The 27,652-nt window shown below is 46.4% G+C and overlaps 1 protein-coding gene across 3 annotated transcripts in view; it reads left to right on the top strand.

Annotated features, from left to right (window-relative positions):
• Positions 1-787: 787 nt before the first annotated feature.
• The window catches only part of KIAA2012, a gene marked incomplete at its 5' end in the record, with an annotated part of 86,099 nt that continues 59,234 nt past the window's right edge, over positions 788-27,652 (top strand). For 2 of the 3 annotated variants that reach the window (XM_080933243.1, XM_080933242.1), the window contains 7 exons: positions 788-889; positions 1,590-1,770; positions 2,772-2,914; positions 6,753-6,921; positions 8,480-8,701; positions 12,273-12,431; positions 15,288-15,398. In XM_080933243.1, the coding sequence (XP_080789369.1) occupies positions 788-889; positions 1,590-1,770; positions 2,772-2,914; positions 6,753-6,921; positions 8,480-8,701; positions 12,273-12,431; positions 15,288-15,398 (1,087 nt within the window). The remainder of the gene's footprint in view (positions 890-1,589; positions 1,771-2,771; positions 2,915-6,752; positions 6,922-8,479; positions 8,702-12,272; positions 12,432-15,287; positions 15,399-27,652) is intronic. The other variant, XM_080933244.1, reaches the window with a different exon arrangement.

Raw genomic sequence — 27,652 nt, forward strand, 5'->3', positions numbered from 1 at the left:
GCCCCTGGTTGAAAGACAGACCCACGTTGTTCCACAGCACTGCATGCTGGGAATGGAGGCATAGCTGCATGCTGGGAGGGGAGGCATTGCTACAGCTTGGCTCCTAACAAGGAAGGCTTGCCAGACTCTTTCGGCAATAAATCTACTGTGAGTAGGTGATGAAAACAGCCGCAGGACCCTTTAAACCATCGGTGAAAGATTTGTTAACTAGGCCACAGTCATCTGTTGACTCAGATCCTTCCTGCAGGCTGCAGACAGGGTGAATTCAGAGTGAGGCAGCTGTCTCACCTCCCTGCATTCTGACAGAGGGGTACCCCCAAGCAAACCACCAGGAGACACCCAAAAACCCTAAGGACAGGTTCCCATTCAGGACCCCAGTGGCAGAAGGTCAGGGCTGCAGGTCACACCACACAGCCACACCTCCACCATCACCACCACCACTGCGTCCCTTACACTTCACACAGAACGGTCACTGTCCTGATCTGACCTGAGGCCCAGCCAACTCTGTAAAAAAGCGAAGGCAAAAAACTGGGGTCCCATCTCACAAGTGAGGACACCAGACCTGAGGGGCCAAGCTTCCACCTTGAATCTTCTGAGAGCCAGGACAGCCCTTCGGCTGCCATTTTCATGGAGGCAGAAGTGAGGGAGCAAGACGGACAAGGGCCTGGGCCATCGTTGCTGAACAAAAGCCAGAAGGAAGGAGCTGCAACACCACGCCTTGTCTGAGGTCCCCAGCTGACCCACTGTCACCTTTGCAGGTCTGGATGAAGGGGAAGTTGGTTCATACATGGACCAGGGCTCTGTTGCCCACACCCACAGCAATCAGGATCTTCCTCATCTGGTGTGTCTCAGAAAGCAGCCATGGCAGGAAGATGAAGCCCGGGCCGAGGTACAGTCTCTGAGGGCTCCCTCTGCCCTTCATGACTTTGGAGGGGACTCTCACTCTTTATTCTCCAGAGATAAGAATGGTATTTTGACTTCAAATACTGTCTCCTAAACTGTCACCCGAGGACCCCTGACACTGCCAAGTGCTCCTTTTAAACTCGGGTTTTCTGCACCTGAGAAATGCTCTCTCTGTGCGTGCGTGCGTGCGTGCGTGCGTGCGTGCGTGCGTGCGTAGGATAGGAAGGGATCAGTGAGGGTGGGGGTGAGAGAAGGGTGTATGTGATACATACCTGTGTTAGTTTCTCAGAGCCATACAGTATCTATTCCTATATTAATAATCTTGTTTGGCTTTTCAAGTTCATTTCCAAGGAGGGCAGAACCATGGGAAAGAGCCACACTACAGATGGGAAAGAGGCGATTTTATGGTGTAAAGACCAAGGTTTAAGCACTTATATTCTGATTCTTAACCCCTCCTGCGACACCACAAGTAACACATGTCAGCTTACATGTGTTACCTGTAGCTGCATGTCATTCCTTCTGTGGTCAATAATGGCGCGTCTCATCGTAATAGACTAGAGCATGCTGCTGTGACCTCGTCTCCCCATTCCTCAGAGATTTCATCCTGGGATTCACAAGGTCTGACTGACAGAGAGCAGCTCATCCCTCATGTTTACACAACTGTGTGTCTGTCTGTCGTTCCCTAGGACACACTGAGGGAGAGTCACTTCCGTGTCCACGCTTCAGAGAAAAGTCACAATGGAAAGAATCAGCAAGCCTCCTGCAAGGTCCTTGGGCATGCCTCATTCAGTCACCTTCAGTTTCCTAGTGACAAATCCCTCTTCACCGTCTACTGTGGAGTCTCCCCAGATAGAAAGGCGGGGCCTAGTGGTAAGAAGCCTGAGGTCTCTGTTGATCCGAACACACCTAATGCAGCGTTCACTTGAGAACTTGGCCTTGTCAAATGTCACTTCCTGCCACTCACCCTTGAGAATAGCAGAGTCCACTTCGTGTGGAAAGGAGATTTTGACAGGTTCCCCCTTTGCCCGCTGCTTAACCACACGAAGTCTGCCATACAAGGACTGAGTATGAATGACCACCCACCTACCAGCAAAGTGTTCGATTTTACCGAGGCCATTTCTTATTCTGTGGATTGAGAGAACCCCGCTATGAGACTACGGAGATTGCATGGGTAGATACATATTAAGCACGGTGTGTATAATTCCCTTCCCATATTTAATTCTCAGGCCGCTTGGGTTACCATTGCTGTTCTTCTCACCACCACCTGATGCAGCCAGCAAGGGACCAGATAGTGAGACTGAGGGTCCCCTGCCTGCCATAACAAGGCCATGGCCATCTCAGTGTCCCCCATACTCATTGATTTTCTTCTCATCAGCCAAATTTTCTGTTTTCTATTCATCTGTATACATTAATTGCCTATTAGTTCTATATGCAAAAAAAAGGGCACTCAGATTAGGGTATGGTGGTCTATATTTGTAATCCAAGCACTTGGACTGGATCCCAGTTTAAGACCATCCTGCATAACATACTGAGTTTCAGACCAGCTACCCTGGGGCCACAGTATGGAACCCTGCTCAAAACAGAGAAACAGCTCAATGGTTAAAAGTACTTACTGATCTTTCGGAGGGCCCAAGTTCAGTTCCCAGCACCCATGTTGGATGGCTCACAACCATCTCAACTCTCTGTAACTAGATCCAAGGGATCTGATACTCCCTGACCTCTGCAGGAATGCAGCACGTATCAACACACGCTCACACAAATAATAAAAACCAATTTCTAAGAAAAGAAAAAAAATACCAAGAGTTAAAACTCAGAAACTCACCTCATCCCTACAACTGACAAGTTTTCAATCCTACCTGTTTCTACAGATAAACAAGGGAACATGAAACCCCACAAGGCCAGAGGCAGCTGCTTGTCACAGGAGCCTCCTGTTGAAAGATGCCTTTTTCCTCCTATAGCATCTGCCATTGGCTCAAAACAAAATACCCTTGGAGAAACAAAGAGAAAGAAGGTAAGGGGGTGGGGCACAGTGAGAGAGAGAGAGAGAGAGAGAGTGTGTGTGTGTGTGTGTATGTGTGTGTGTGTGTGTGTGCATCTGTATGTGTAGTGTCTCTGTGTATGGTAACTGTGTCTGTGTGTAACTGTGTGCATTTGCATGTGTCTATATGTGTGTTCATGCTTATGCATGTATGTCTTTATGTGTCTGCCTGTGTGTGTGTGTGTGTGTGTGTGTGTGTGTGTGTTTAATCCCTCCCTAGAAATAAAACACTCAGAGGGCTGTCTCTGAGCTTACAAGCTAGAGTTACAATGCAGGTGCTGTAGGAATTTACTGTTGGAAATCATGGAGTTTCAATGGCCCGAAATCATTCCTTAGAGTCGCAGAACCCTTTGCTCTGTTAGGAGCCAAGTAGTCTCTCCAAACAAGTAAGGGCAGAATTTGAGCTTGTGAGCAACTGGTTCACCACCAGTTAAAAGTGCCGGGGAAACCGAGTCCAGCAGTGCTTGCCTAGTTGAGGCTCTGTCACCTTGCAGTGTAAGGAGGGCAGTTTGTCAAGCGTGTGGACTCCTCTCAGGAGTCAAGAACAATATGGTATACAGCCCATGATGACTCGTGCCACCAAGCCTGATGACCTGACTCGATCCTGGGACTCAGGTGACAGAATGACAGTACTAACTCCCACAACTGTCCTCTGACGTCCACAGGCACATAGTGGCAAGTGTCCACTCACATATAAATAAGTAAGTAAACACATGTAGTAAACACTTGAGAAGTCATGAACACCTCTCCCTTAAGATGACTCTAGCCATCGCCAGCCTGACCCTGCCTCACAGTTCTGTACAGAACTGTGGTGTTTAGGAAGCATCAGTGATGGTATGTGGGCAGACCACGCACATCTTCTAGGCCACAGAGAGCCTGTCTGGAAGCAGATAATGATGTGAACCTCAGAGCTGACAGAAGGACAAGAGATGTACTTTTAGGACTTTCTTAAAGTCCAGTTGGAAAGCACTGAATAAGGGCTCACAGTGTCTTAAGAGGCTCTGTAGGACCAGAGGCCATCCAAGCATTCCTGGAGCCAGGAATGGATGCTGTTTTCATTCATTCAGCACTGTCTGGGTGGTCTTGAGTCTGAGCTGTCTTCTCCTGTTCCTTTGGGCCAGGAATAAAGAGCAGACCTGAACCCCAGCATCACCTCAGGTTCTACACAGGCCTGTGGAAAGCCTGAACGCTCCTGCCAGTCCAGACCCGTGCTGAGCTCAGAGGAAAGGGACGCCTTTGAATCCCATGCATTCATTAACATCGGAAAGCGATATTTTCCACTGTGTTAAAACCCTGTGTCAATTTCTAATTAGAATAAAGAAATTAAGGCTTGGCTTGTCAGCCATTCCCCCATGCAAGCAGTCTGAGTTCCCGCACAGCTTTCTCAATGCAACCCTTGTTAAACAGACCCTACAAGGTCTGTATTCAAAGCAAGGCCATTGGCAGGCATCACCTGCATGGGAGACTCTCCAGAAACAAATATGCTATGTGAGTATGTTTGGCTGATCATTTTCCTAATGTCTCAAAATTATAAATATTTCTTTGCATAAATGGGATAAAAATTTTCTTCCTCAATCAACCCCAAACATGTTGGATGCTTCTGTGTGTTTCTGATTTCTGGTTTTGTTTTCTTTTTTTTTTTTTTTTTTTTTTTTCTTTTCCTTTTAAGCACTAAGAGAAAAAAAGAGGATCTTTTTATTTTAATTCTTCTGAAATCAAACTCTCTGAACACCAGCATCTATACATCTCAGAGCACTAAATTCATAGGCCAAATGCTGCGAACATAAAGCAAAGTGCTCTGTTGTGTGTGGATGACTAGACACTGGAGAATCTATGGTTTCTGCCAACCCCCCAACATCTTACATACATATGACATCATCCTGCATGCACATATGTGTGTGTGAATGTATGTGTGTGAGCATGTGTGTGTGTGAGCATGTGTGTGTGAGTGTGTGTGAGCATGTGTGTGTGTGAGCATGTGTGTGTGTGAGCATGTGTGTGTGTGAGCATGTGTGTGTGTGAGCATGTGTGTGTGAGCGTGTGTGAGTGTGTGCGAGTGTGTGTGAGTGTGTGTGAGCATGTGTGTGTGTGTGAATGTGTGTGTGTGACTGTATGTGAGTGTGTGTGACTGTGTGTATAGCAAAACCCAAGCCAAATGAATTGTTAAAGCTAGCACTTAGAGATTCTTTTTGGTTGTGTTCATGTGGCAAAAGTGATCAGAAGCTCAGATTTTTCTGCTGGGGGGGGTCCAACTGGATATTAAATGCTAATAAGAAAGTCTTTTTTCAAACAAATATTTTAAATACCAAGTGTGGCGGGGCACACCTGTAATTTCAACATTCATGAGGCAAAGGCAGGAAAGCTGTGAGGTCAAAGCCTGCCTAGATTATATAGTGAAACTCAGTAGTAAAGTGTTTGTCTAGTACCCTCAGCAACATACATACAAACAAACACACACACACACACACACACACACCACAGATACAGATAAACCATACATGTAGACATACCGTATACACATATACACCACACATAAATACCACATACCACAGATTCACCATACATGCAGACATACACAAATATGCCACACACCACATAAGTCATAAAAATAATCCACATCCCAAACACTACATGTCACTACACGTTAAGTACTCCGTATCTCCTGGCTTGCGGCATAGGAAGTCTGACTAGACCCTTGTTTCAAGGAAGAAGTTGAGGCCTAGAAGTTATCCCAGGACACCAGGCACAATGACTAGTCCAGCCCTCTGCTCCTTCTCCCTGAAGCTGAAGTGTTTCACACCCTGCTCACTTTGCTAGTCTCCTTAATATATTTGGAGATTCTTCATTTATCAATAAACAGCAACCCCAGCCTTGTCACTGAGATCCTTGTCATTCTCCCAGTCACATCGTGGGGAGAGAGGAGTTTGGAGCAGGGTCTCATGAAGTGTAGGATGGCTTTGAATTTGCTGTTTCACTTTACAGGATCTAGAGCTCGTGATCCTCCTGCCTCCACTTCCCGGGTGCTGAGATTCTGGATGTGGACACCACACCTGGCTCTCTCTCAAAGACTTGGATTTATTGTGTTGATAAAACTCAGAATGAGCAGGAAGGATGAGGACATGCAGAGCTCCCTAGAGACACACACCACACACACCACACACACACCACACACACCACACACCACACACCGCACACACCACACACACCACACACACCACACACACCGCACACACCACACACACCGCACACACCACACACACCACACACACCACACCACACACACCACACACACCGCACACACCACACACACCACACACACCGCACACCACACACACCACATACCACACACACCGCACACACCACACACACCACACCACACACACCACACACACCACACACCACACACACCACACACCACACACACCACACACACCACACACACCACACCACACACACCACACACACCACACACACCACACACCACACACCACACACACCACACACACCACACACCACACACACCACACACACCACACACACCACACCACACACACCACACACACCACACACACCGCACACACCGCACACACCGCACACCACACACACCACACACACCACACACACCGCACACACCACACACCGCATACACCACACACACCACAGCAATCAGCTTGGCTCCCAGCTGATTGCCTTCACTTCTCCTTAGCAACTATTTGCACAAGAAGTGAGTAAGATGAGGTATCATTTCCCCTCGGCAGGCAGCAGAGTTTGGGTATCTGCCATGTTGTTTTTGTGTTTAAACTTTCTCCAGGCACCGAGGGCTCTGAAATTACCTCCTGTTTCAGAAGAACCACCCAGAGTCCTCAGACCCCTGAGGAGCCGGTTTAAAGGCAGTGAACCCCCAATGGAGCTCTTTATTTTCCCGATGGAGATTCATTTTCATGCCCCACAACCCACCAAAGAAAAGGACAGCAGAAGAGGTGGGTCCCCTGCCGATGGAATTTGGACAAGCTAGAAATGACTGAGAGTTAGGGTCCCTACCAGTCCTACCCATCCCAAAGTGTTGGGTGGGCTTCCTGGGGTCATCCCCAGGAAAAGAGGATCTTTTCCAAACAAAGGAAAAGCAGCAAAATATGTAGGTCTCTTCTGTTCCTTTCCAATTCACTTTTATAATTATCTGCCAAGCCCTTCATTATGCAATCCATGTTACTAAACTTAGAAAAGACATTGTATATGTATATGTATATATATATGTATATGTATATGTATATGTATATGTATATGTATATGTATATGTATATGTATATGTATATGTATATATATGATGTATATGTATATGTATGTCCTGGTACCATAGATATGTGCAAGAATGTTCAGGCAGCTTGAATATAATACTATAAATCAGCTAAGAATGAAATTGAAAGAAAAAAGTGCCCTAGTTAGAGTTACTTTTGCTTGTAACAAAAACACCACAACTAAAAGCAACTTGGGGAGGAAAGGGTGTATATGGTTTATATACACAGAGTCATTGTCCTGGAGGCAGGAGCTGGCCAGGGAAAGGTGTTGCTTACTGGCTTGCTCAGCCTGCTTTCTTATAGAACCAAGGACCGCAGGCCCAGGGATGGCTCCTCCCACTATGGGCTCAGCCTTCCCACACCAATCACTAATAAGAAAATGCCCTGCAGCTGGCTCTTATGGAGACATTTTCTCAACTGAGGTTCCCTCCTTTCAAATAACTCTGGCTTGTGTCAAGATGGTGTAAAAACCAGGCAGGGCTAAAGCTTTGATTAAAAATATTAGATATTGATGTCAGATAACTTGAAGTTAGTGCTTTAGGTAAACACTAGATTTATTTAACTCAGTTTCCTAGCAGCCCAGGTACAACTATTGGCTATTTGGACCTTCAGTTTATAACAAGAAAAAAAAAAAATGCCTAAAAGAATCCTTTTGGCTTTGAAGATTATCTTGTTGTCTAAAAGACGATCCCTACACTTTTTGTGAGGAGAAGGATTCCTAAGTTCTTCTGCTGGCTCTGCCTTGTGCAACATGGGTTCTTGGCTCCTGGGACTTCACTGCTCAGTCTGGGCCAACAGATGACTCCCATTTTAAGGGAGTCAGAGCTTTCTAAAAAAGGTCAACAGAAACTACCTCTGATTTCTTACAGAGTTTTGACTTCTAGAAATTTTACAGGAGGTTATTTTGTCCTGGGCTGTTTGGAATTCTTACAAAGTGTTTGGAATTCTTGCAAGGACAAATGCTGCATCCTCAGCATCACCCAAGGGGAGAGGGCAGGGACGAGGGGAAGGGGGGGCAGTTAGATTCGGATCATGTCCCTGCCCTGGAACCAACCATTATGGCTAGAATAATGAAGTCTTTTTAAAATCCAGGCTCAGCCACATGGCTACTCCTGTAGTCAGAGAATGAACACAGATTTACAAACCCCATAGTACAAGCAAAGGAGAGATAGGTCTCCAACAAGACAGGACACCTGGCCAAAGCAGGGGGGGGGGGTAGCTTAGCTTTCTCTTTGCCTTCTAGGTGTTCAGCACCTCGAGTCTGAACCAGAAGAAGCCACACCTTTATGGCGGCCTCCCATGAAGCATCTGTACTTAGAAAGGCCAAAGGGGATAACAGTGCATCTCCCAGTGGACAGCAGTCAGGACACACCCTCACCTCAAGGTAGTTCCTCTCTCCCTCCAGCATCCCACAAGACAAGGCACAGAAGGGTCCTCAGTGGAGAGAAAAGAGGCTTCCAGGCAGGTTAGTCCATCCCCAGCCTCCCAAAGGCAGCATCTGCCTTAACCCACATGCTTCCCTGCAGCTAACAACGCCTAGCTCCCAAAGACTTACCCACTGAATTATCCCTTCATAATATTGTCTGCTTACCGATGTAAACTGGCGCTAACTTGACTAAAAACTTGCTGCATGCCCTGTTACTAATCCTGTTTTTAAGCAATGAGATTCCATTTCTAATCTTGTATAAATATGTACTTACCCATTAAGCAATGAATTATAATATTGATTAAAAGTCTTCACATTTCTCAAAATCTATAGTCATTAGAAGTTATGTACCTAGGACCAGGTGTTGTACTGCACACACCTTTAGTCCCGGGAGGCAGAGGGAGACGTATCTCTGAGTCTGAGACAATCTGGTCTACACAGCAAGACAGGTAAGGGCTACACAGAGAGAGACCTTGTACAAAAATTAAAAGCAAAACTTTTAAAAATAATAAAGAAGTTATACACACGGGACACATGAGTATGTTAAATGTATCTTTTAATGCAGTAAGTAGGCTGGAAGTTATGAATCATATATTGAAGCCTGAGCCTTCTTCCAAAAGACTTGTGAGGATAGGTTCATGAGTGACAGGTGGTCACCGGGCACCCCAGAAGGAAGAGGGAGAGGTGCTCGTTGACTTGTACCGTTTCTCTCTGTGCCAGGCTCTGTTCTCCTTTTTGTTGTGCCCCTCACAACAACGCTGCCTTAATTTTACGGACCAGAAAATGGCAAGTCAAGAGCTAAGTAACTTACATGAGACCACATGGCTCCAAGTGGCCTGGCTAAGACTAGAGGCCAGGACCGCCCAGTGCTCAACTTCCTGTTTTGCCCTTTACCAAATGCTCTTAGAACAGATGCAGCGAAGAACCTAGGGCAGGATGCTCCTGAAGGGTATCGTCAGGATACAGGCTTATTTAATCGGCCTCTTATGTGAATGTCAATCACCTGCTTGGCAGCTTCTCTCGATCTAGGACAGGCGAGGGCCGCCCTCCATCCCTTTCCAGTTCACAGCCAGAGCCACAGAGATAGACAGCTCTGTGTAGTTTCCCATCGGCATTGCCCACCACGTGCTGCCCTCTACCCCCTGTGGCCTACAATATTTACCCACCGGGGGTTGAGAGACAACAGCTAGCCCATCTTTGGCCAAGTAGAAGTCTCAGACGAGTCAGGGTGGGTTAGTTTAGTGTATGACCCAACCTCATAAGAAAGGGAGCCCAAGGAAGGTCCTCAGCTCAAGGCCATCCCCAGAAAGTGGAGCCAACTCAGGAGGCGTGGAGAAGGCAAGCTTTTTCACACCTTATATCCCCACAGAGCTGCTACAGGGCATTGAGAGCTGGTGAGTCTCTGTCCCACGGCCACTACGGCTGCACATGCCCATTCTCTTGCTCAGCCCTAGAACACTTCCTCTTTAACAGCCTGGAAGTGAAGCCATATACCTTCACATAGCTACATATGTGCATTTCCCTATGTGGGGGTAAGTTGCAGATATTAGACATTCTATCAGCACAATATTCTCATCCCAACAACACACATTTAAGAACTTTAACATTGGTGCAGAAACGTTTTCCAATATAAAATCCTTATTCAAATTTTTCTCGTTATAACAATGTTCTCTGTCATTTTTGTTTTTTGTTTTTTCCCCCAAAACCAAAATTCAATTCAGGCCCAGGCATTGCATTTAGCTGTCAGCTCTTCTCGGGGTCTTTTAACCCTTAAGAGTTCTCTAGGCATGGTTTGGTGTTCAGGTTATTGTTGCTGCTTAGTTTCATTTCGTTTCATGTAGGTTAGGTTAGGTTTGGTTTGTTTTGTTTTACTAAGACAGAATCTCATGTAAAAATATAGCCCAGGCTGGGTCCAGACTCACTGTGTAGCTAAGGGTGACCTTGAACTTCTGATCCTCCAGTGTCTGTCTCCCAAGAGCTGGAATGACAGGCGGCCAAGGGTACTTCAGGTTCCAGGTCACTTTCTTATGACATCAGTGACAGTGTGTTCTAGGAGGTGATGCTAACTGCACTAGGCCGGATTTCTCCAGTGTGAAAATACTTCTGTCAGGTGAGGTGGCTCACACCTTTAAATCCAGCACTCAGGAGGCAGAGGCAGGTAGGTGGATCTCTATGAGTTCCAGGACAGCCAAAGCTATGTAGAGAGATACTCTGCCTCCGGAGGGGGATAGGACTTCTTTTTGTACTTTTCTGAGATTATGTATGAAGCCAGCTTTAAGCCCGAAAGGAATGCTTGGGTCAGATATAAAATATAGTTCATTGTCTCTGAAGACAAAGCCAGGCTTTTGGAGGTGATGTCCCAGGTCTGTCTTCTTAGGACAGAGGATGCTGGGTCTGAGAGGAGAGAGTGGAGGTGAAGAGTAAGAGGTGTTCTCTGGAGTCTTCTTTATCAGTCCTGTGGTCCTTTGTCTACCATCTGGGGGGGTGGTATGGTTGTCCCTCCTTCCCAAAGTGCTCACTCTACATTCACAGATTCAACCACCTACAAATCAAAAGTATTTGGGGGAAAAAAATCAACTGTACTAAACAGCCCCTCTTTGGGGGCTACTTTCCCCAAAACAGTACAAAATAACAACTATTTGCATAGTGTTTACATTGTATCAGCCATTATAAGGAACCTAGAAACAAGTATACATGGGAGTGCATGTGGTTATAAGTAAACACTATGCCATTTTATATAAGGAACTTAAGCACTGGAGAATGTATGTATTCACAGTCTGTCCCAGAATCAACAGGCAGCTGTATCTTAATACCCTGCATAACTTAAGAAGGGAATGTGATCATTAGCTTTGCGTAAAACAAAACCAAAAAAAAATTGCTTTATCAGAAATCTGTATCTTGGCTGGAGAGATGGCTCAGCGGTTCAGAGCACTGACTGCTCTTCCAGAGGTCCTGAGTTCAATTCCCAGCAACTACAGGGTGGCTCACAACCATCTATAGTGGGGATCTGATGCCCTCTTCTGGTGTGTCTGAAGACAGCGACAGTGTACTCACACACATGAAATGAATAAATAAATAAATTATTTTTAAAAAAGAAGAAAGGAAGGAAGGAAGGAAGGAAGAAATCTGTTTCTAGCTGGGTGTAATAGCATAGGCATGTGATCCTAGCATTTGGGAAACTGAGGCAGAGACACCACATGTGAAAGCCAGACTGGACTGTAGAATGTTGTCTCTAAAGAAAAAAACAAAACTGTCTCATAATCAAAATCCCCAGAGCCCTAGTACTCAGAGCCTTCATCCTGGGGCTACAGCCACTCGGTCCCGTTCCCATCTCTGGGTCCCATCTATAAGATGACAAGGGCAGCTATCACTTCTCCATCCCTCCCCACTCTGTGCAAGTCCTCAAAGGAAGGGTCATGTTCTAGCCAAGAGCAACGTCACTAGGCCGCTACCTACTCCTGAGCAGGTCTGAGAAAGAAGAACAGAGCAGAAAACAAGTCGAGTCATCATGTCTAACACCTGTACCGATCAGCCAGGCCAGAAAAGATACGCTCTGTCTTCCTGATTTACAGGTTTTTCACTCATGATTTTTCCCCTCATTTTGCTTTAGAAGATAGTGATATCCAGGCCCAGAATGTGAATCAACCCCTGGGTCTTCTGCCCCCAATTAAAGGAAAGAAAAGTCCAGAGATCCAAGGAGACATGGACAGAAGCAGGACATCAGACTTCAGTAGTCCCACGGGTCACCCAAAGGAGAGGGTCCCACCAGGTAACCACTCTGGAGTGCATGGAGACTCTACCTCACTGTCTTCCTATTGGCTTTCCTGTGGCTCTAGTACAAGGTTGCCAGGCAGCCATGAGCTAGCTCCTAGGGTGCCCATCACTGGGTGATGTAGACATACTTAACGCCACTCCAAGCCTGAACCCTCCCAGGGCACAGGAACCAGTAGACCTTGCAGGAGATAAAGTTAGCTGAGGGAAGCCATACTCCAGCCCAGGGCAGAACTGACGCCTCTTCACGGGAGGAAAAGGCTGTGTTCCTATTGGAAGATGAAACAGGGCAAGCCATGCCCTCTGTAAATGAACCCCACTTAGACACTGGCAGGCACCGAGGGACCAGGATCCAAAGCAACACTTTGAACACTGTGCAGTAGCCGCTGATACAAGGTCTCTGAACTGTAGGCAGTTCAGAAAGCAAGTGGCTAAGAATCTCAAGAAAGACGCCATGCTAGAAACTGACAGGCAGTTGTCAAAGTGTAGTGGGGGGAGGGGGAGTGGGCTCAGCAGTAAAAAGCATTTGCTCTTTCTGACGACTGCTGTTCCCAGCACAAGTTCACTCACAATCATCTGAATCTGTTAACTCCAGATTCAGGGAATGTGACGCCCTCTTCTGGCCTCTCCTTGGTCACTGGGCCGATACATAGAGCATTTGCTTCTGTTCATTCTTACAAACTCCCATACACAAAAAGTGAAAATAATGAATAATAGATATTAACCCATTCACTGCTCCTCCCCCCTCAGAGCCCTGAGCCACTTCCTCCTCTGGGGAGCACCACATGAAGGAGCTAGCAAGTGTGGAAGAGACAGGTTATGCAAAGCAAGAGGCGTCCCTGTTCACAGAACAGCCCGTACCGAGAGAACTGGGGACCCGAGAGCCTCAGGAGACAGCAGCTAGACTCCTTTCCTTTCATGCTACTGAGAAACAGGCTGCCGCTATTTAAATCAATCACACTCCCCTACCCCCACCCCTCTCCCCTTCCAGCTCTCATTCTGTCCTCAAAGCATGTGTGCCTAAGTTCTTGTGAGCATAAACTAAGTATGTAAGTCAATAACTCCATTCCGTGTTTGCAGTTTCTCTGTTTAGGGGTGAAGTAGTCAAAATCAAAGCCCTTCTTTCCCACCCCTCTCTTTCTGTCCCAGTGCCTTTGAGCATTTTCTCTCAGCCTCATCCCCCTACATGTGATACAAAGGACTCAAGTTTGACTAGTGTCCCTTCTTCAACAAGGGCCATCCTGGAGGTCAGTAGCCCTGGACAAATCACGGTACATATAGACACACAGTCTTGGGTAATCTCATAAAGACAGAATATAGTTAGACTTGGGTGGCTCAGGCAGGACGGAGACAAGAAGCCTCGAGTGTATATATTGGGGGTGTATGCATGTGTGCAAAAGAGTGACACACGCTCATGGATCTCAGAGTTGTGGTGGTATATGTAAGCTTATCTGTCCATGTAAGGACAAGCATGTGCTGTGTGTATAATACATCCCAGTACATGTCTAAGCATGTCTTAGCACATGCCTAAGATGAATTCAAGCCTGTGACAGAGTGCATGTTTCCGTGCACGTGGGCCATTGTTTATGTGTGACATGTATAAAAGCTTGCATGCATGCCTGCGTGTATGAGGTTGTGTATGTTAGTCTTTTGAGAGTATGCACATATATACACATGTGTACGTATCTTTATTCGTATTTATGTTTGTAAGCATCCACTCTAGCTGGAGGCCTGCCTTATTACTGCCCCTTTGCCTTGGAAACAGGAAACGTAAAAGTAATATAATATGAGCTACATTCAAGCCTCTGTCCCTGGTTTGTGTCCCAGACCTAAAACCCCGTGGAGTTTCCAGATAGAAGTGTCTCTTCTTACACAGAGGATGCCTCTTTGATACTAATGTAGTTTATGCTGATGACATCACAGGTGCTCGGAGAGGGCTCAGTGGGTCCCAGTTCCTGTGCATCTGCTGGCTGCCAGGCTGAGTTCCTAAGTGTCTGTGAGCAAGCTCTGCGAGCGTCCTAAGAAAGTATCAGACTCGAGGAGCGACTCGTGGGACCCCACTTTATAACTAGTTGGTTGGAAGCACAGACCACAAGTGGGGACTTGCAGTCCACTGCTGCAGTGGGGACAGCCCTGTGGAGCGGAGCCTCTAACCTGAGGACTCTGACAAGGACTCCAGGTAGCAATGTCAGCATTGAGCAGAAAGAAGTACAGGAAGCCCCACTGTTGTCAGCGACAGGTGTGTCTTGGAGAGAGGAAAACCTCCACACATCTGGTCACAGGCATGATTTGTGTTGAGACAGAGCAGAAAAGAAAAAAAAAAAAAAAAAACCTGTTTTTCTTTCATAGTAAGTTTACACAAACACCTTGAGTTTTTTCGAGTGACCAAGGGACAGACAACTTCCCGGTGCAGCCTGGGAGTTCCTGTGCAGTCTCAGGACTTGGTCCTAGTCTACACATGGAATACCTCACTGAGGCATCGGCCCAGAGAAAAGGCAAAGGCAAGGGGCACCAAACCCTGTACCCAGGGACTAGGTTGCACTTAACTGGAGATGGACCCCCCACTGGCTTAACCCCAGCTTCAAAATGCCCAGAGCTGCCACCTTCTCCAGACCCTGCATAGGTATGGTGTAAGCTCATGGAAGTCTTCCTTTCTCCATCTTGTCCTGACCCCCAGAGGACAAGGCACAGACAACAGAGCCCTCTCTGCCAAGTGCCTCTGATCTCTGGCAAGCATAGAACACACCAGCAGAGTCACTCCAGCGCCCACCTGGGCTTAGGGGAATGCAGCCAGGCTCAGCCTCCCTCCCCTGCACTGGAGCTAACGAGGCCCCTACTTGTGTTTGCTTTCAAGAAGACTCCAGAGATCCTACACTGAAACACAGCTTGCTGAGTCCAGACGGTGAAAACGTCTGCCTGACCCTCCCAGGGCTCACCGGAATAGAGGCACTGCCACTGGAACAAGGTAGGATAGCAGCAGCCTCGTTCTCAGAAGGGCAGGCTTTACCTTCAGTTACCGAAGGTTCCCAGCAGCAGCGGAGGCATCATTAAAAACAGACATGAAACAGCCAGGTTTTCCCACTCCCTGACACAGAGGTTCCTCTGTGGTCCAGACACAATAACCCTATGTTCGAGGAACAAGTTCTCTCTTGCAGCAACATCTGGAGACAGGAGTTGCAGAGGAATAGCTTGGAAGAGATCTGGTGTGCCAGGCCGGTGCCTTGATCAGGATGATAAAGCCCTTTTGGTATTTGCCCAAACTAAACACTGCCTTTTCTCTTCTTTCCAACCACACTCCTGAGGTGGAGATGGCTAATTGGTAATCCAATCGGGCATTCTTGTTATGTGAGTTGGTTTCCCTGCTATGAGTCACCTGGCTCCTAACAGACAGCAAGGCAGTTTCCAAAGTTTCCTTTTGGCACAGGAACGTTTTTTTGGAAAAGAGCTGCTGGCTCTGGACAGTAGCCATTTTGCAAAGGAGAAAAGGAATTGAAGTCGGAGGGTGATGAGTATCAACCACCCAGAAACCATCAGGATAGGCTTGCAGGAGCCGCACAGCCAGCAAGCCCCTTGACGGAAGATTAAAAGCTGTGCGAATTGGTTATGTCACGATTGGCTTAATGAGGAGGACCTGGATTCAGGGCCAGGTTTCCATAGCCTTGGCTCGTCCCCTGTGTGGACTGATGATGTTTCCTGTGTCCATGTTTCCTCACCCAAAATGATGAGATATACCGGGTGGGGAGGGTGTGGGGGGAAATCCCTTGACTGAATTTTATAGCCTGCATCTTTTGCTGTAAGTTCCCCCCACTATAGGGATTCTGGGGAATGTGATAAATTTGATTCTAAATCCAGCATCACCATTGGGTTAGACCAGAAGATGGATTTCTAAATGTCTTGGGTCTGAATCTGTTGGAGCAGGAATGAGACAGTTGGAAGGACTCTGTGGTACAGCTGGTGGGCCAGCAGGAAAGCAAATGGGACAGTCACCTGTCTCACATTTGTCTGTGCCATCCCTGAGGAAGTGGTTTTTCTTTGGATGATGTAGAAACAAGTAGCAGAAACAGAAATATTTAAGTATTGAGTTTGTCAGACACATCATGGTCTCCAACACCCATCACAGCTACCAACACATATAAATGTTCATGAAAAGAGTTCAGAGACAGGAATGGATGGTAGGTAGAGTGCCTGGCGTGCACAAGGTCCTGAGTTCGAGTCCCAAACCCCCGCCCTCCAAATTTCAGAGAAAGAGAAATAAAACATAGGCTAAATCAATGGAGAGTTACCCGCATCTTCTCCCAGTCCCAGGGATCACACACAAAATCCCACCTGCTTCTCAAATTCAAAAGCATTCATTGTGCTGAAGGAGTCAGCTTGGCATTCTCTCTCCGGCTTTTCCTTGGAACAGCTGCTTGACCGTCAGCCTGGATGGAGATGCAGTGGTACCTTAGAAAATGAGGAAAAATCTTAAACTCACCTCTTCCTACAATGACCCATAAAACAAGTCAACCTTTCTACGACGCTCCACTAATTGAAGCGCAATTGTTTTTAAATTATACTCATGTACATTTTTTTGTGTCTGGGTGTTTTGCCTGCATTCATGGCTATGCAGTGCCCACAGAGGCCAAAATAAGGATCATATCCTCTCTTACTGGAGCTTCAGAGAACTGTGAGCAACAGTAGGTGGCGAGTTCGAGCCCAGGCTCTCTGGAAGAGCAGCTGGTGCTTTCAACTGCTGAGCCATCTCTTCAGAATACCTGAAGGGTATTTTTGTTGTTGTTTTGTTTTGAAAATCATTTGTGGATTTAGGGGGTCTTTGGACCTTTGGTTTGATCTGACAGAGAGTATGTTAAAAGCCCCTTTGCCCTTTACAAAGGACCTGCTCTGCCACAACAGACTCTTAGAGCCGTCTTTTAGATTTTATTTCACTTTTATTAATTTTGGTGCTAGGAATGGAACCCAGGGCCTCTCACACACTAGGCAAGCAAGCGGTCCACGACTGAGCTACATCCCAGCCTCGGTGACCCTGCCACCGCTGTTTCCACACCCCCTTCCAGGATGTCTCCCATACATTCCAGTTCCAGTGGCTCCCCCTCACCCCCCAAAGTCTGGCCCAAATATTCAGCTTCATCTTCCCTCTCCTGGCCTTTCCCCGAATCATCCCCCATACATTTAGATAAACTCTGAGTTCATCTTTTCTATTTCGCTGAATAACTTTACCTCCCTCTGGACAACTGCCTAGATGTAATCTCACCCTTTCCTCTCTCTCAGCCCCACCTTTGGATCTATCTGCATCTGTTTTCAGTTTGGCTCCCTAATATATGAGTCCTAGGGAACACCTTCTCTTTATCGAACGTCCAAGAAATGCGTGTTGATTGACTGAATACCCCAGGTGCCACACACAAGAGTTCTTTGGGGAGCATAGCTAGGTTTTTTTTTTTTTTTTCCTTTTAATCTTAAAAGAAAAAATTCTCAAGTAAAAGCGGGAATATGATCTGTCTGATCTTTCTGAAACTTTAGGGCTCTGTCAACAACTATTTGGAAATAAATTCTTAGGCAATTAGGTCATGATAGTTTGCTTTCAAGCAGCAGAGGGAGATGGATATAACCTTTAGGAGAAGATGGGGAAGACATGAAGAATAGAGCTGGAATCTGACCCTCTCACTCAAGTCTGGCTATTGCAACACTCCCAGAATTCAAAGGCTTACGGAGGGAAACATTGGCTTGGGAAGGCCCAAGTCAAACCCCAGCTATGCTTTCTGGATCACTCACTCATTCCTGACACAAATCCTCGGCTTTTCTTCTCACCCCAGAGCCAGCAGCACACATTCCCTCTCAGGAGCTCGTCCATTCACAAGCCTCGCGCTGAAAGATGCTCAGAGATGTCGGTGCTGAGCATTGAGGTTTGGACGTCAGGGTCCACATTGGTTTGAGTTTCCAATCTCTTCCGGAGTTCTTAATTCCCAATCAGCCTTGCCCCAAATGGATCTTAACACAGTATTTCTCTGCTGCTCATTGTTTGTTTTACTCTTGCTGTTTTATGCTGTCATTTAATTAGCATCCTTAACCCAGCAACGCTTTCTGGGGTGGTGATTTTAATACGAGTGCACAAATTGCTTGATGAATCTCACTTCAAAGGGACATGGTGACGTATGTCTAATCAACACTGATGTGGACAGAGTGGTGAGGTATCTAGCTTTGGACACAGGGTCTGTCGTAGCCCACTATCTGTTTCCATAACGGAAGATGTGATAATGTGTGATTTGTAAGGAATAGAGACCTATTTTGGATCATGGTTCTAGAGACTGAGGAATCCTAGCAGCATCCTCAGCATCCTCAGCATCAGCATCCTCAGCATCCTCAGCATGTGCTGTTGGGAAGTGACTTTAGAACGAGGGAAAGGTACAACGGATGCAAGTTAGTAACCCACTCTTACAATGCCCTCATTCCTTCAAAAATTAGCCCACCCTAGGGGGGCAGTACTCCCCTTTACTCTCCGAAGGCAAAGCCCAAACACAACAGAGATCAAATTTCAGCTTATGTAAGACATTTTGCAGAAGGATTTTTTTTCCCCGGTTTGGTTTGGTTTTTTTTTTTTTTTTTTTTTTTTTTTTTTGGTTGGTTTGAGTTTCTGTGTAGGCCTGGTTGTCCTGGAACCCACTCTGTCGTCCAGGCTGGCCTGCTGGGATTAAAGGTCACTGCCAGGCAGAAGGAGTTTTCCTTGTTATTTTAATTTGGTCTCACTGTCCTGACTGGTTTGGAATTCACAAGGTCCTCCTGCCTCATCCTCCCAAAGGCCAGCACCCAGCTTGGCCTTTAGATTACAAACTCCTCCCTGACATTGCAACTGTAACGACTTTTACCAGAATCCCAGAGCCCTGTCACTCCTAGCTTCTCGCCCCAAATCTGATAAGAAAGCTTTCTTGCTTCAGCTAACTGTGGGGATAATTTATGTTGCAACAACAGATAACTAATTTCCTCTGTTGAGCCTGGGTTGAGCGAGGGGGTCTTTCCATGTGGGTGGATGTGCCACAGAGTGTGCTTTCCTTGAGTAGCTTATCTCTTAGCATCTGTTGTCATAAAGATGTTGTCGTAGAAAAGTAAGGAATGTCTTTCAGTGACTATGAGGAAAGGGAAGGGGCCCTGAATTAACAGCCGGCAATCTTGGGTCTTGTGACCAGCACTTACCACCTGTGGCTTTGGCGATCATGGGCAAACAATTTCACTCCTCTGAGCTTCAGCCTCTTTAGAGGAAAAGGAAAGCTGGTTTGACATCCAGTCCTCCCACACATGTCCCATGGGACACCGATGCCTGGATAAGGTATGGACGGCTCACAAAAGGGAAGAGTTTCGAGAGCCAATTTGGTCAAATGTATTTGGGAAAAAGAAATTAGAGTTAAGTAAATTCCTGTTATAGAAGCACTTGATCTCTGAATGACTTTTGGGTTTTTTATTTTGAGCAAAGTATCATATGGATCTAAATCATTTTTGAAACATCCTTTGGAAAATGCTGAGCTGATGGTTTCTAGGGTGCCTCCCCACAGTGTCTGTTTCTACATAAGCCGGGTCCCCAGGGGGCTCCCCCAGTGGGGCTGGTTCTGCTCTCTAAACCCAAAACACAGTCACAGCATTCACTGTTCTTGTTTGCCATCTGAAAACCTCAGTTCTGAATCCCACAATCCACAGAACATCTACCTCTGAGGAGAAGGCGGCAAGAAGGAGGCCCGTGTGGTAATAATTCACACTGCTCCTCCTGCCCAGTCAGTGTTTGCTAATGACGCGTAGGAAATGATGTCATCAGTTCTTCTGGTCTCAGAGTAAAAATCTGAATAGAGGGGCTGGGGAGATGGCTTAATGGTTAAGAGCACTGACTGCTCTTCCAGAGGTCCTGAGTTCAATTCCCAGAAACCACATGGTGGCTCACAACCATCTGTAATGAGATCTGCTGCCCACTTCTGGTGTGTCTGAGTGAGAGACACTGTACTCACATACTTAAAAAATAAATAAATAAAATCTTTTTTAAAAAAATCTGAATAGAGGAAAACAGGGCAGGATATGGTTGTGGGACCTCCAACGTTTCTGTATTGCAGAAGCTAGATGGGCTAAAACTACATTTCCCAGATAACATTTTCAGCAAGGGAGTTGAGTGTATATTGTGCTTGCCAGTTAACCTTGATCCTGTGGGATTTTGAGGGTGGAGGTGAGGCTGAGACATATGTTCAGGGGCTACTTATGTTAGCAACAAGCTCCGGAAAACAGCGTAGTGAAAGGCAATGTCGTAGAGTGTTATTGTTATAAAGAGGCAACTCTGTTGCTTTCTTCTTTTTGTTTTTGTCTTTTTTGGTTTGGGTTTCTTTCAAGACAGGGTTTCTCTGTGTAGCCCTGGCTGTCCTGGAACTCACTCTGTAGACCAGGCTGGCCTTAAACTCAGAGACCCACCTGCCTCTGGGCAGAGCCATTGGGCCTGACTTCAACTTCTAAAACCTCAAAGGCCCCTAGTGACACACTTACTCCCACACCAACCCAACCAGGTCACACCTCCAATAATACCACTCCCTATGAGTCTATGGGGGCCATTTTCATTCAGACCATCACTAGTGGGAAGTTTCAGCCGGTTGGCAACTTTGTTTCTTCCCAGAATCCCCGAGTAGTTTCTGCTGTTTGGAGAACCCTAGTTCTTACAGAGACTACAAGAAATTCCCATCGGCTTCAGCGGGCGCTGAACCAAACCGTTCGTCTCTTGTTCCACCTTGTTGAAGGCATCAGAGGGACAGCTGTACAGCAGTCTGTCTGTTCGGGTTTCAGAAGGAAGCTGGTTCCTTTTCTCTCACTATCAAGAAACCACTAAGGGGCTGCAGAGATGGCTCAGCGGTTAAGAACACTGGCTGCTCTTCCAGAGGTCCTGAGTTCAATTCCCAGCAACCACAGGGTGGCTCACAACCATCTGTAATGGGATCTGATGCCCTCTTCTGGTGTGTCTGAAGACAGCTACAGTGTACTCATAAGTAAAGTAAATCAATATATATTTTTTAAAAAGAAAAAGAAACCAGTAAGGCCTTCACAGCCACAGTGACCAGCATCAAAAATTCCTGCAGACGCTAAGGTCTTTCCTGCCTTCCTCCCTTTTTTCCCTTTGTTCCTGTTTTTCTTTTTTAGCAGGGTCTTAGTTCAAAGCAGGCCCTGAGCACTAGATCCTGCTACCTTAACTCCCAGTGCCAGGACCGCAGGCCTGAGCCACCACACCTGGCTGCTTCCTCTCATTTGGCAATGGTCTCCATCCTTCTGTAACACCCAACCGAAAAAGAAAAAAGTCAAAGACAAATTTAATGTTTTATTCTTCTGAACCTGCTAAAAATGTTATTTACTGTGGTTTTAAAATCTTGCTGTGTAGCCTGAACTAGCCTCAAACTCACAGCAAACCCTCCATGTACTGAGATTACAGATATCACCACGAGACCTGGCTCAGACATTCCTTTTTTTTTTTTTCAAATTATTTATTTAATGTATATGAGGTCACTGTCTTCACACACACTAGAAGAGGGCACCAGATCCCATTACAGATGGTTGTGAGCCACCATGCGGTTGCTGGGAATTGAACTCAGGACCTCTGGAAGAGCAGCCAGTATTCTTAACCACTGAGCCATCTCTCCAGCCCAGAAATTCCTTCTTTAAAGAAAAAGGACATTAAGTGCTAAAGCACGATTTTCCTGTGGCTTTTTAGTTTTGGGCTTAGTTGGTTGGTAGGTTGGTTGCTTGGTTGCTTGGCTTTGTTTTGTTCCTCTTCTGCAGATGACAGCACCTGTGTCACTTTTTGCAGAGCCGATGAGAGCACAAATTCTATCTCCCCTGCCTTCTGGAGTTTCTAAAGTTAAAGAGAACTCTGCAGATTACCATCATCAACATTTATGCAAAGGAAGCACTTAGTGAGAGAACAGACACAAGCTGAGTTTCCTAAGGGAGGTCGACTTTGTCCTCATCCCAGTCCATCCACAGCTAACTCTTCCCTTCCTCAGTTGGCTGGATTGCATTGCACCCATGCTAGGCTGCTTGAGCCCAGAAAAACAGTTTGAAACCCTCTCATTTTAGATTAAGAGAACTGGGACGTGTGTGTGTGTGTGTGTGTGTGTGTGTGTGTGAGTTTTTTTTTTTTCCAGTTATATAACTTCTGTGTGGTAAATCTGGACCACAATCTCCTATACCCTGTTAAGGCAAAGTTGTTTTTACTATATCATGTTGCCCTCACCCCCACCTTCTGTTTTGTTGTTTTGTTTTTGAGACAGAGCCTTGCTATTTATCCCAGGTTGGCCTTGAACCTACTATCTTTCTTTCCTGGGTACTGAGATTACAGATGTGTACCACATCTGCCTCACTTTCTGAATTTTCTAGACTCTTGTTCTTTCCTCTTTTAGAATTAAAATTCCCATGGACAAGTTTCTCTGATCTACTTCCGAACATTCCAGAAAACAGAGGTCCCCCTACAGAAAATGATCATAAATATTGGTTGAAGCTATAATCAATCATAGAGCGTTCAACTTTCCCCAAATGTCCATTCCTCCATTGTTAATTAGAATCCTAATCCCTGAATGTTACTTGGATATACAGACACCAAATTGATGATGATATTTCCCAGCATGCCTTGCCCCTAGTTCCTGCTGTGTGCTAATTGTGAATGGAAATTATGTGTGTGGCTTCCAAGTCATTTCCCTGCTCTCTCTTCCTTTCTTTTTTACCTTTGCTGCGATAGCAAAATAGTTTCAACCCCGGGGGAAGAAAACGGTATTCTACAGGATGACCAAGCAATGTGTTATAAGAACCAGGTGCTCAGAAAACATCACTGCAGCAAAGCCACACCGATTCGCCCACTTAACCTGTGGACTCTCATGTTTTAGAGAAATAAATGAGTATCTCCAGGACACCACATTGTTCCAGAGCCCTCCGCCTTCCCCAGTTACACACCTGAGGGCTGACATTCTCACTTTCCCGGTTTCCCAAGGCTCTGGACCCAGCACTGTAGCTACCACATCCAGGTGGAAAACAGACACATAAGCAACTTTGCTTCGAGGCAGAAGGAATCTAGACCAGAGCAACAGGACCCGAACGGCATTTTGCACATGGTGGGATTCCAGTTTGCGTGGTCCCTTGAGACATCAGTAGACGTGAGGAAACAGAGTCGTAGGGGATATACTGATGGGGAGCTTGCATGAACAGGTAGGGAAGCAGAGAGCACGTGGTCCACTATATTTGGACTTACAACCTGGTCCATGATGATTGCTGGGACTAAAGGCTGGCCAGGGCCAGCCCAGAGAAGGTCTGTGTGCCAGGCAGAGCTGAAACGCTCCTTTCAGACGACAAGGAATCACAGATGATTGAGGAAGGACCCAATGTGTGAGTGTCAGCTTTCATGGGGAAACCACAGGGAAGAAGCAGAGGGCTCCAGCCACCGTTCATGCAGACAGCAGCCAATGGGCAGCCGGTCAGAAGGCACTGGGCAGAGAGCCCCACATGTGAGGATGAAGCCTAAGCAACCAGAGACAAGCCTGTTTGTAGCGTCCACAAAATTGACTACAATTACCCTCTCCTGTTTTTACTTTCAGTTAAGAAATTACCAATGTGGGGTGGGGGTGCCGTATGTCTGGTATATTGTAATTAAGATAAAACAATTAAGGCCTGGAGCCCACAGTGTGCAGCCCCCCCAACCCCCGGCAGCACCCACAGGACCACTTGATGGCTTCCTTATTCCTAGTCACATTCCCCGTAGCTCAAGAACAAGCAGGCCATGTGCGTGCTGGAAATGCAGTATAGTTGGGATTTTACTGCAGACTACGGTCTGGGCTTCCCAGCAGTCAACTGTGTCAGTAATGAAGTGTCCTGAGAGCAGATTTCTTAGGAGACAGAGACAAAGGGAGCATAACGGAAAGTGGTGTGTGTGTGTGGGTGTGTCTGTGTGTGTGTGTGTATGTCTGTCTATGTGTCTGTCTGTCTGTGTGTGTCTGTGTGTCTGTGTGTCTGTCTGTCTGTCTGTCTGTGTCTATGTGTGTATGTGTGCATGTGCGTGTGTCCGTGTCTGTCTGTCTGTCAGTGTCTGTGTATTATGTGTCTGTGTGTGTGTTTATGTGTGTATGTATGCATGTGTGTGTGTGTCTATGTGTGTATGTGTGCATGTGCGTGTGTGTCTCTCTGTGTGTTTGTGTGTCTATCTGTGTGTGTGTCTGTCTATGTGTGTGCATGTGTCTGTGTGTGTGTGTGTGTGTGTTTATGTGTATATGCATGCATGTGTGTGTATGTGTGTATGTGTGCATGTGTCTGTCTGTCTGTGTTTCTGTGTATGTATGTGTACCTGTGTGTGTGTGTGTGTGTGTGTGTGTGTAGTCCTCCTGCATCCTCCCACCCCAACTCCCACAGAGGTTTCTCTTTCAGGACTATTCTAGCCCCCTTTTCCCCGTTCAACCACCGGACCACTCAATTCTAGGAGGGAAAATTAACATTCATTATGCAATTTATCTCTCTCCTTTTAATCCAGAGTGTCTGTCTCCAAGGTCCCTACTCAATAATTAATGTTTGTTCTCATTTTCCATTCTCCAGAGTATCTATTCTTGAACTAGAGGGTCAACAATTAACACTAATTATGGCTTTTCCCTCCCTCCACCGTTGGCTCTGTGGATTCCAGGTTTGCTTTCTCAGCCTGGGTTCTGGGCGTGCCCGTGACTGCTTGTGTGTGCTTGCAGCAGACGCACAGGAGCAGCACTGCAGCTGAGCAGATCCGTGCCGCCCATTGCTTGGCAAACTCGGGTGTACCTGTTGTCACTCACAGATTAATGAAGCAAGACGAACTTTAAAGGGGAAGCACTTGGAAATGAGTTTGGGTGGGTGATCTACCTGGAAGATATGCCTCTTCACGCTTAAACTTTCTTTTTTTTTTAATTTATTTTCTGTATATGAGCACACTGTAACTGTCCTCATACACAGCAGTAGAGGGCATCCGATCCCATTACAGATGGTTGTGAGTCACCATGTGGTTGCTGGGAATTGAACTCAGGACCTCTGGAAGAGCAATTAGTGTTCTTAACCACTGAGCCATCTCTCCAGTCCAAGCTTAAATTTTCTAAGCTGCTCTTATTTTATTACTTATTACTATTTTATTCCCCTCATGACTCCCACCTCTTCCCTCCCCCCTCCTGCTCCTCTTCCCTCCCTTTCCCCCACCTCTGTGCCTTCAATCTCAGGTCTGCCATCTTTATCGTCTTCAGACACCCTGGGTGACTATAGCAGATTGGAAAAAAGAAAGAGAGAGGAGGAGGGAGGAGGAGAGGGAGAGGAAGGAAGGAAGGAGGGAAGGAAGGAAGGAAGGAAGGAAGGAAGGAAGGAAGGAGGGAGGGAGGGAAAGAAGGAAGGAAGGAAGGAAGAAAGGAAGGAAGGAAAATCTGTGAAAATGTCTGTCTCTGGGGCCAGAATCCCTCTTGTCTGCCCTGGTCCCAACCTCCTTTGTTTGGAGGCTGTGGCTGGAGACCAGGGCCTAGGGCTTCATCACACCCTAGTAGCTTCCAACACATGGCCAACATCAACCAGTTCTCTTGCTCATCAAAGACTCTCTGATGTAGTTTCAGCACCGTGAGTCCTGCATTGGCTTTTGAATCCTAGACCAGCCTTCTCTCCACAAACATCCACACGGTTTCAAGGCTACCCGACCCACTGGACTTACATTTCCCCCGATGTAGGGTAAAGAAAATGAAGGGGTTTTTTTCCCAAGTGTTTCATACTCTTAGATTCTTTATTGGTTTTCAGTCTGTGAATCTGTCCATTCTAATCTCCATTAACCCTGAAAAGTCAGCTTTCTCTTTTAAAAGTCACCCCGGCTTCTCAGTGCCGTTCGACTCATGAACACATTATGTCATGCCTGGACCACCAGAAATACAAAGTCCTCCCAAATATACCACTGAGTAGAAAACTTCGGTGAAGATAAGGTGACTGTTGCCCCCTACAGTGGGGCACAGTTCACTTGCACAGCTACAGACTAAGAAGCTGTATAGAAAACCCTCTGTAGCTTGTGTTTTAACTGGAGAACTGAGGGAAATTCTGCCTCTTCTAAAATTCCTTTTCTGTTTCCTTCTCCCACAGGAGAGATACGAACCTTCGAATCTCTCCCTCCACCCACACGGCTGCCTGTTTCAGACCAGGGTGAAGGGATGATTACACACAGGCTCTTCTCCTAAAAATAGTCTTCGGTGAAAAGGAAACCATGTGTGGTCTTCCTTGTTGTCCATCTGGGGGAGGCAGTGATGAGTCCCGGGTGAGGGACCTGCTGTATTAACAGGACGCAGCAGCCTGAAGCGAGGACACAGAGGAGTAGGAGGGATTGCTTTTCCTAGGGCTTGGGAATGTGAGAGAAAAGACACAGTCACGTCCTCATGATGGCGAGCTCTACAAGCAGGAAGCTGACTGGGTCGCTGGCCCCATCTACACTATCTCTTGCCAGCGTCCTCGGTGGGGAGTTTATTCAACGCTTACACAGAAGTGACCGACACAGCTCTTAAATAGGAGCCCTGTCCTAAAATGACGGAGATAACTAAGGTGATGGTGACGGTGCTCATAGAATGGTTGTGGTTACAGGTTTCTGATGAGCCACACACTGGGGCCTCTCTCTCATTGTTCCCCTTGTTCTCATCCAGTACCAATTCTGGTTTTCAGAGCAGGAGAGCTCTGCTTGGCTCCTTGATTTGCTCACTGACCATAAGAAGTTCTTATCTTTTCTGGTGCCTGACACTCGCTACACGCTTTGTTTTTAAGGAGGGGGAGAGAGAAAGAGAGAGAGAGAGAGAGAGAGAGAGAGAGAGAGAACACTACCCTGAGACTAGGAGATGCTCTCTGAACTGATTGCAAAGAAAAATGCAAAGCATCCGTTGTTAGTCATCTATAACATTGTCATACAGTTTTGGTTTTCTTGGCACTTTGTTTTAATGACAATTTTTAGATTAAATGGATAGGATTCTAAAAATAGTACACAGTCGAACACAGTCGACGGGCTTTGTGGGTAATTTATACACCAGAAAGTCAGTTTCAACTCTTTCAAACTTAAAAGTCAGGGACACAGTGAGCAGCAATAAAAAATAAAAGCGTACACAGTAAGACAGGCCAGGGACATTATTATTGAATGATAATTATTCTTTAAAGCATAATATTAGAAAAAAAGTCAGGATCAGGCTGTGGTTTTCTCACCTAGCAGTA

Source organism: Micromys minutus (assembly GCF_963924665.1).
Source record: "Micromys minutus genome assembly, chromosome: 19".
Lineage (NCBI taxonomy): Eukaryota > Metazoa > Chordata > Mammalia > Rodentia > Muridae > Micromys > Micromys minutus.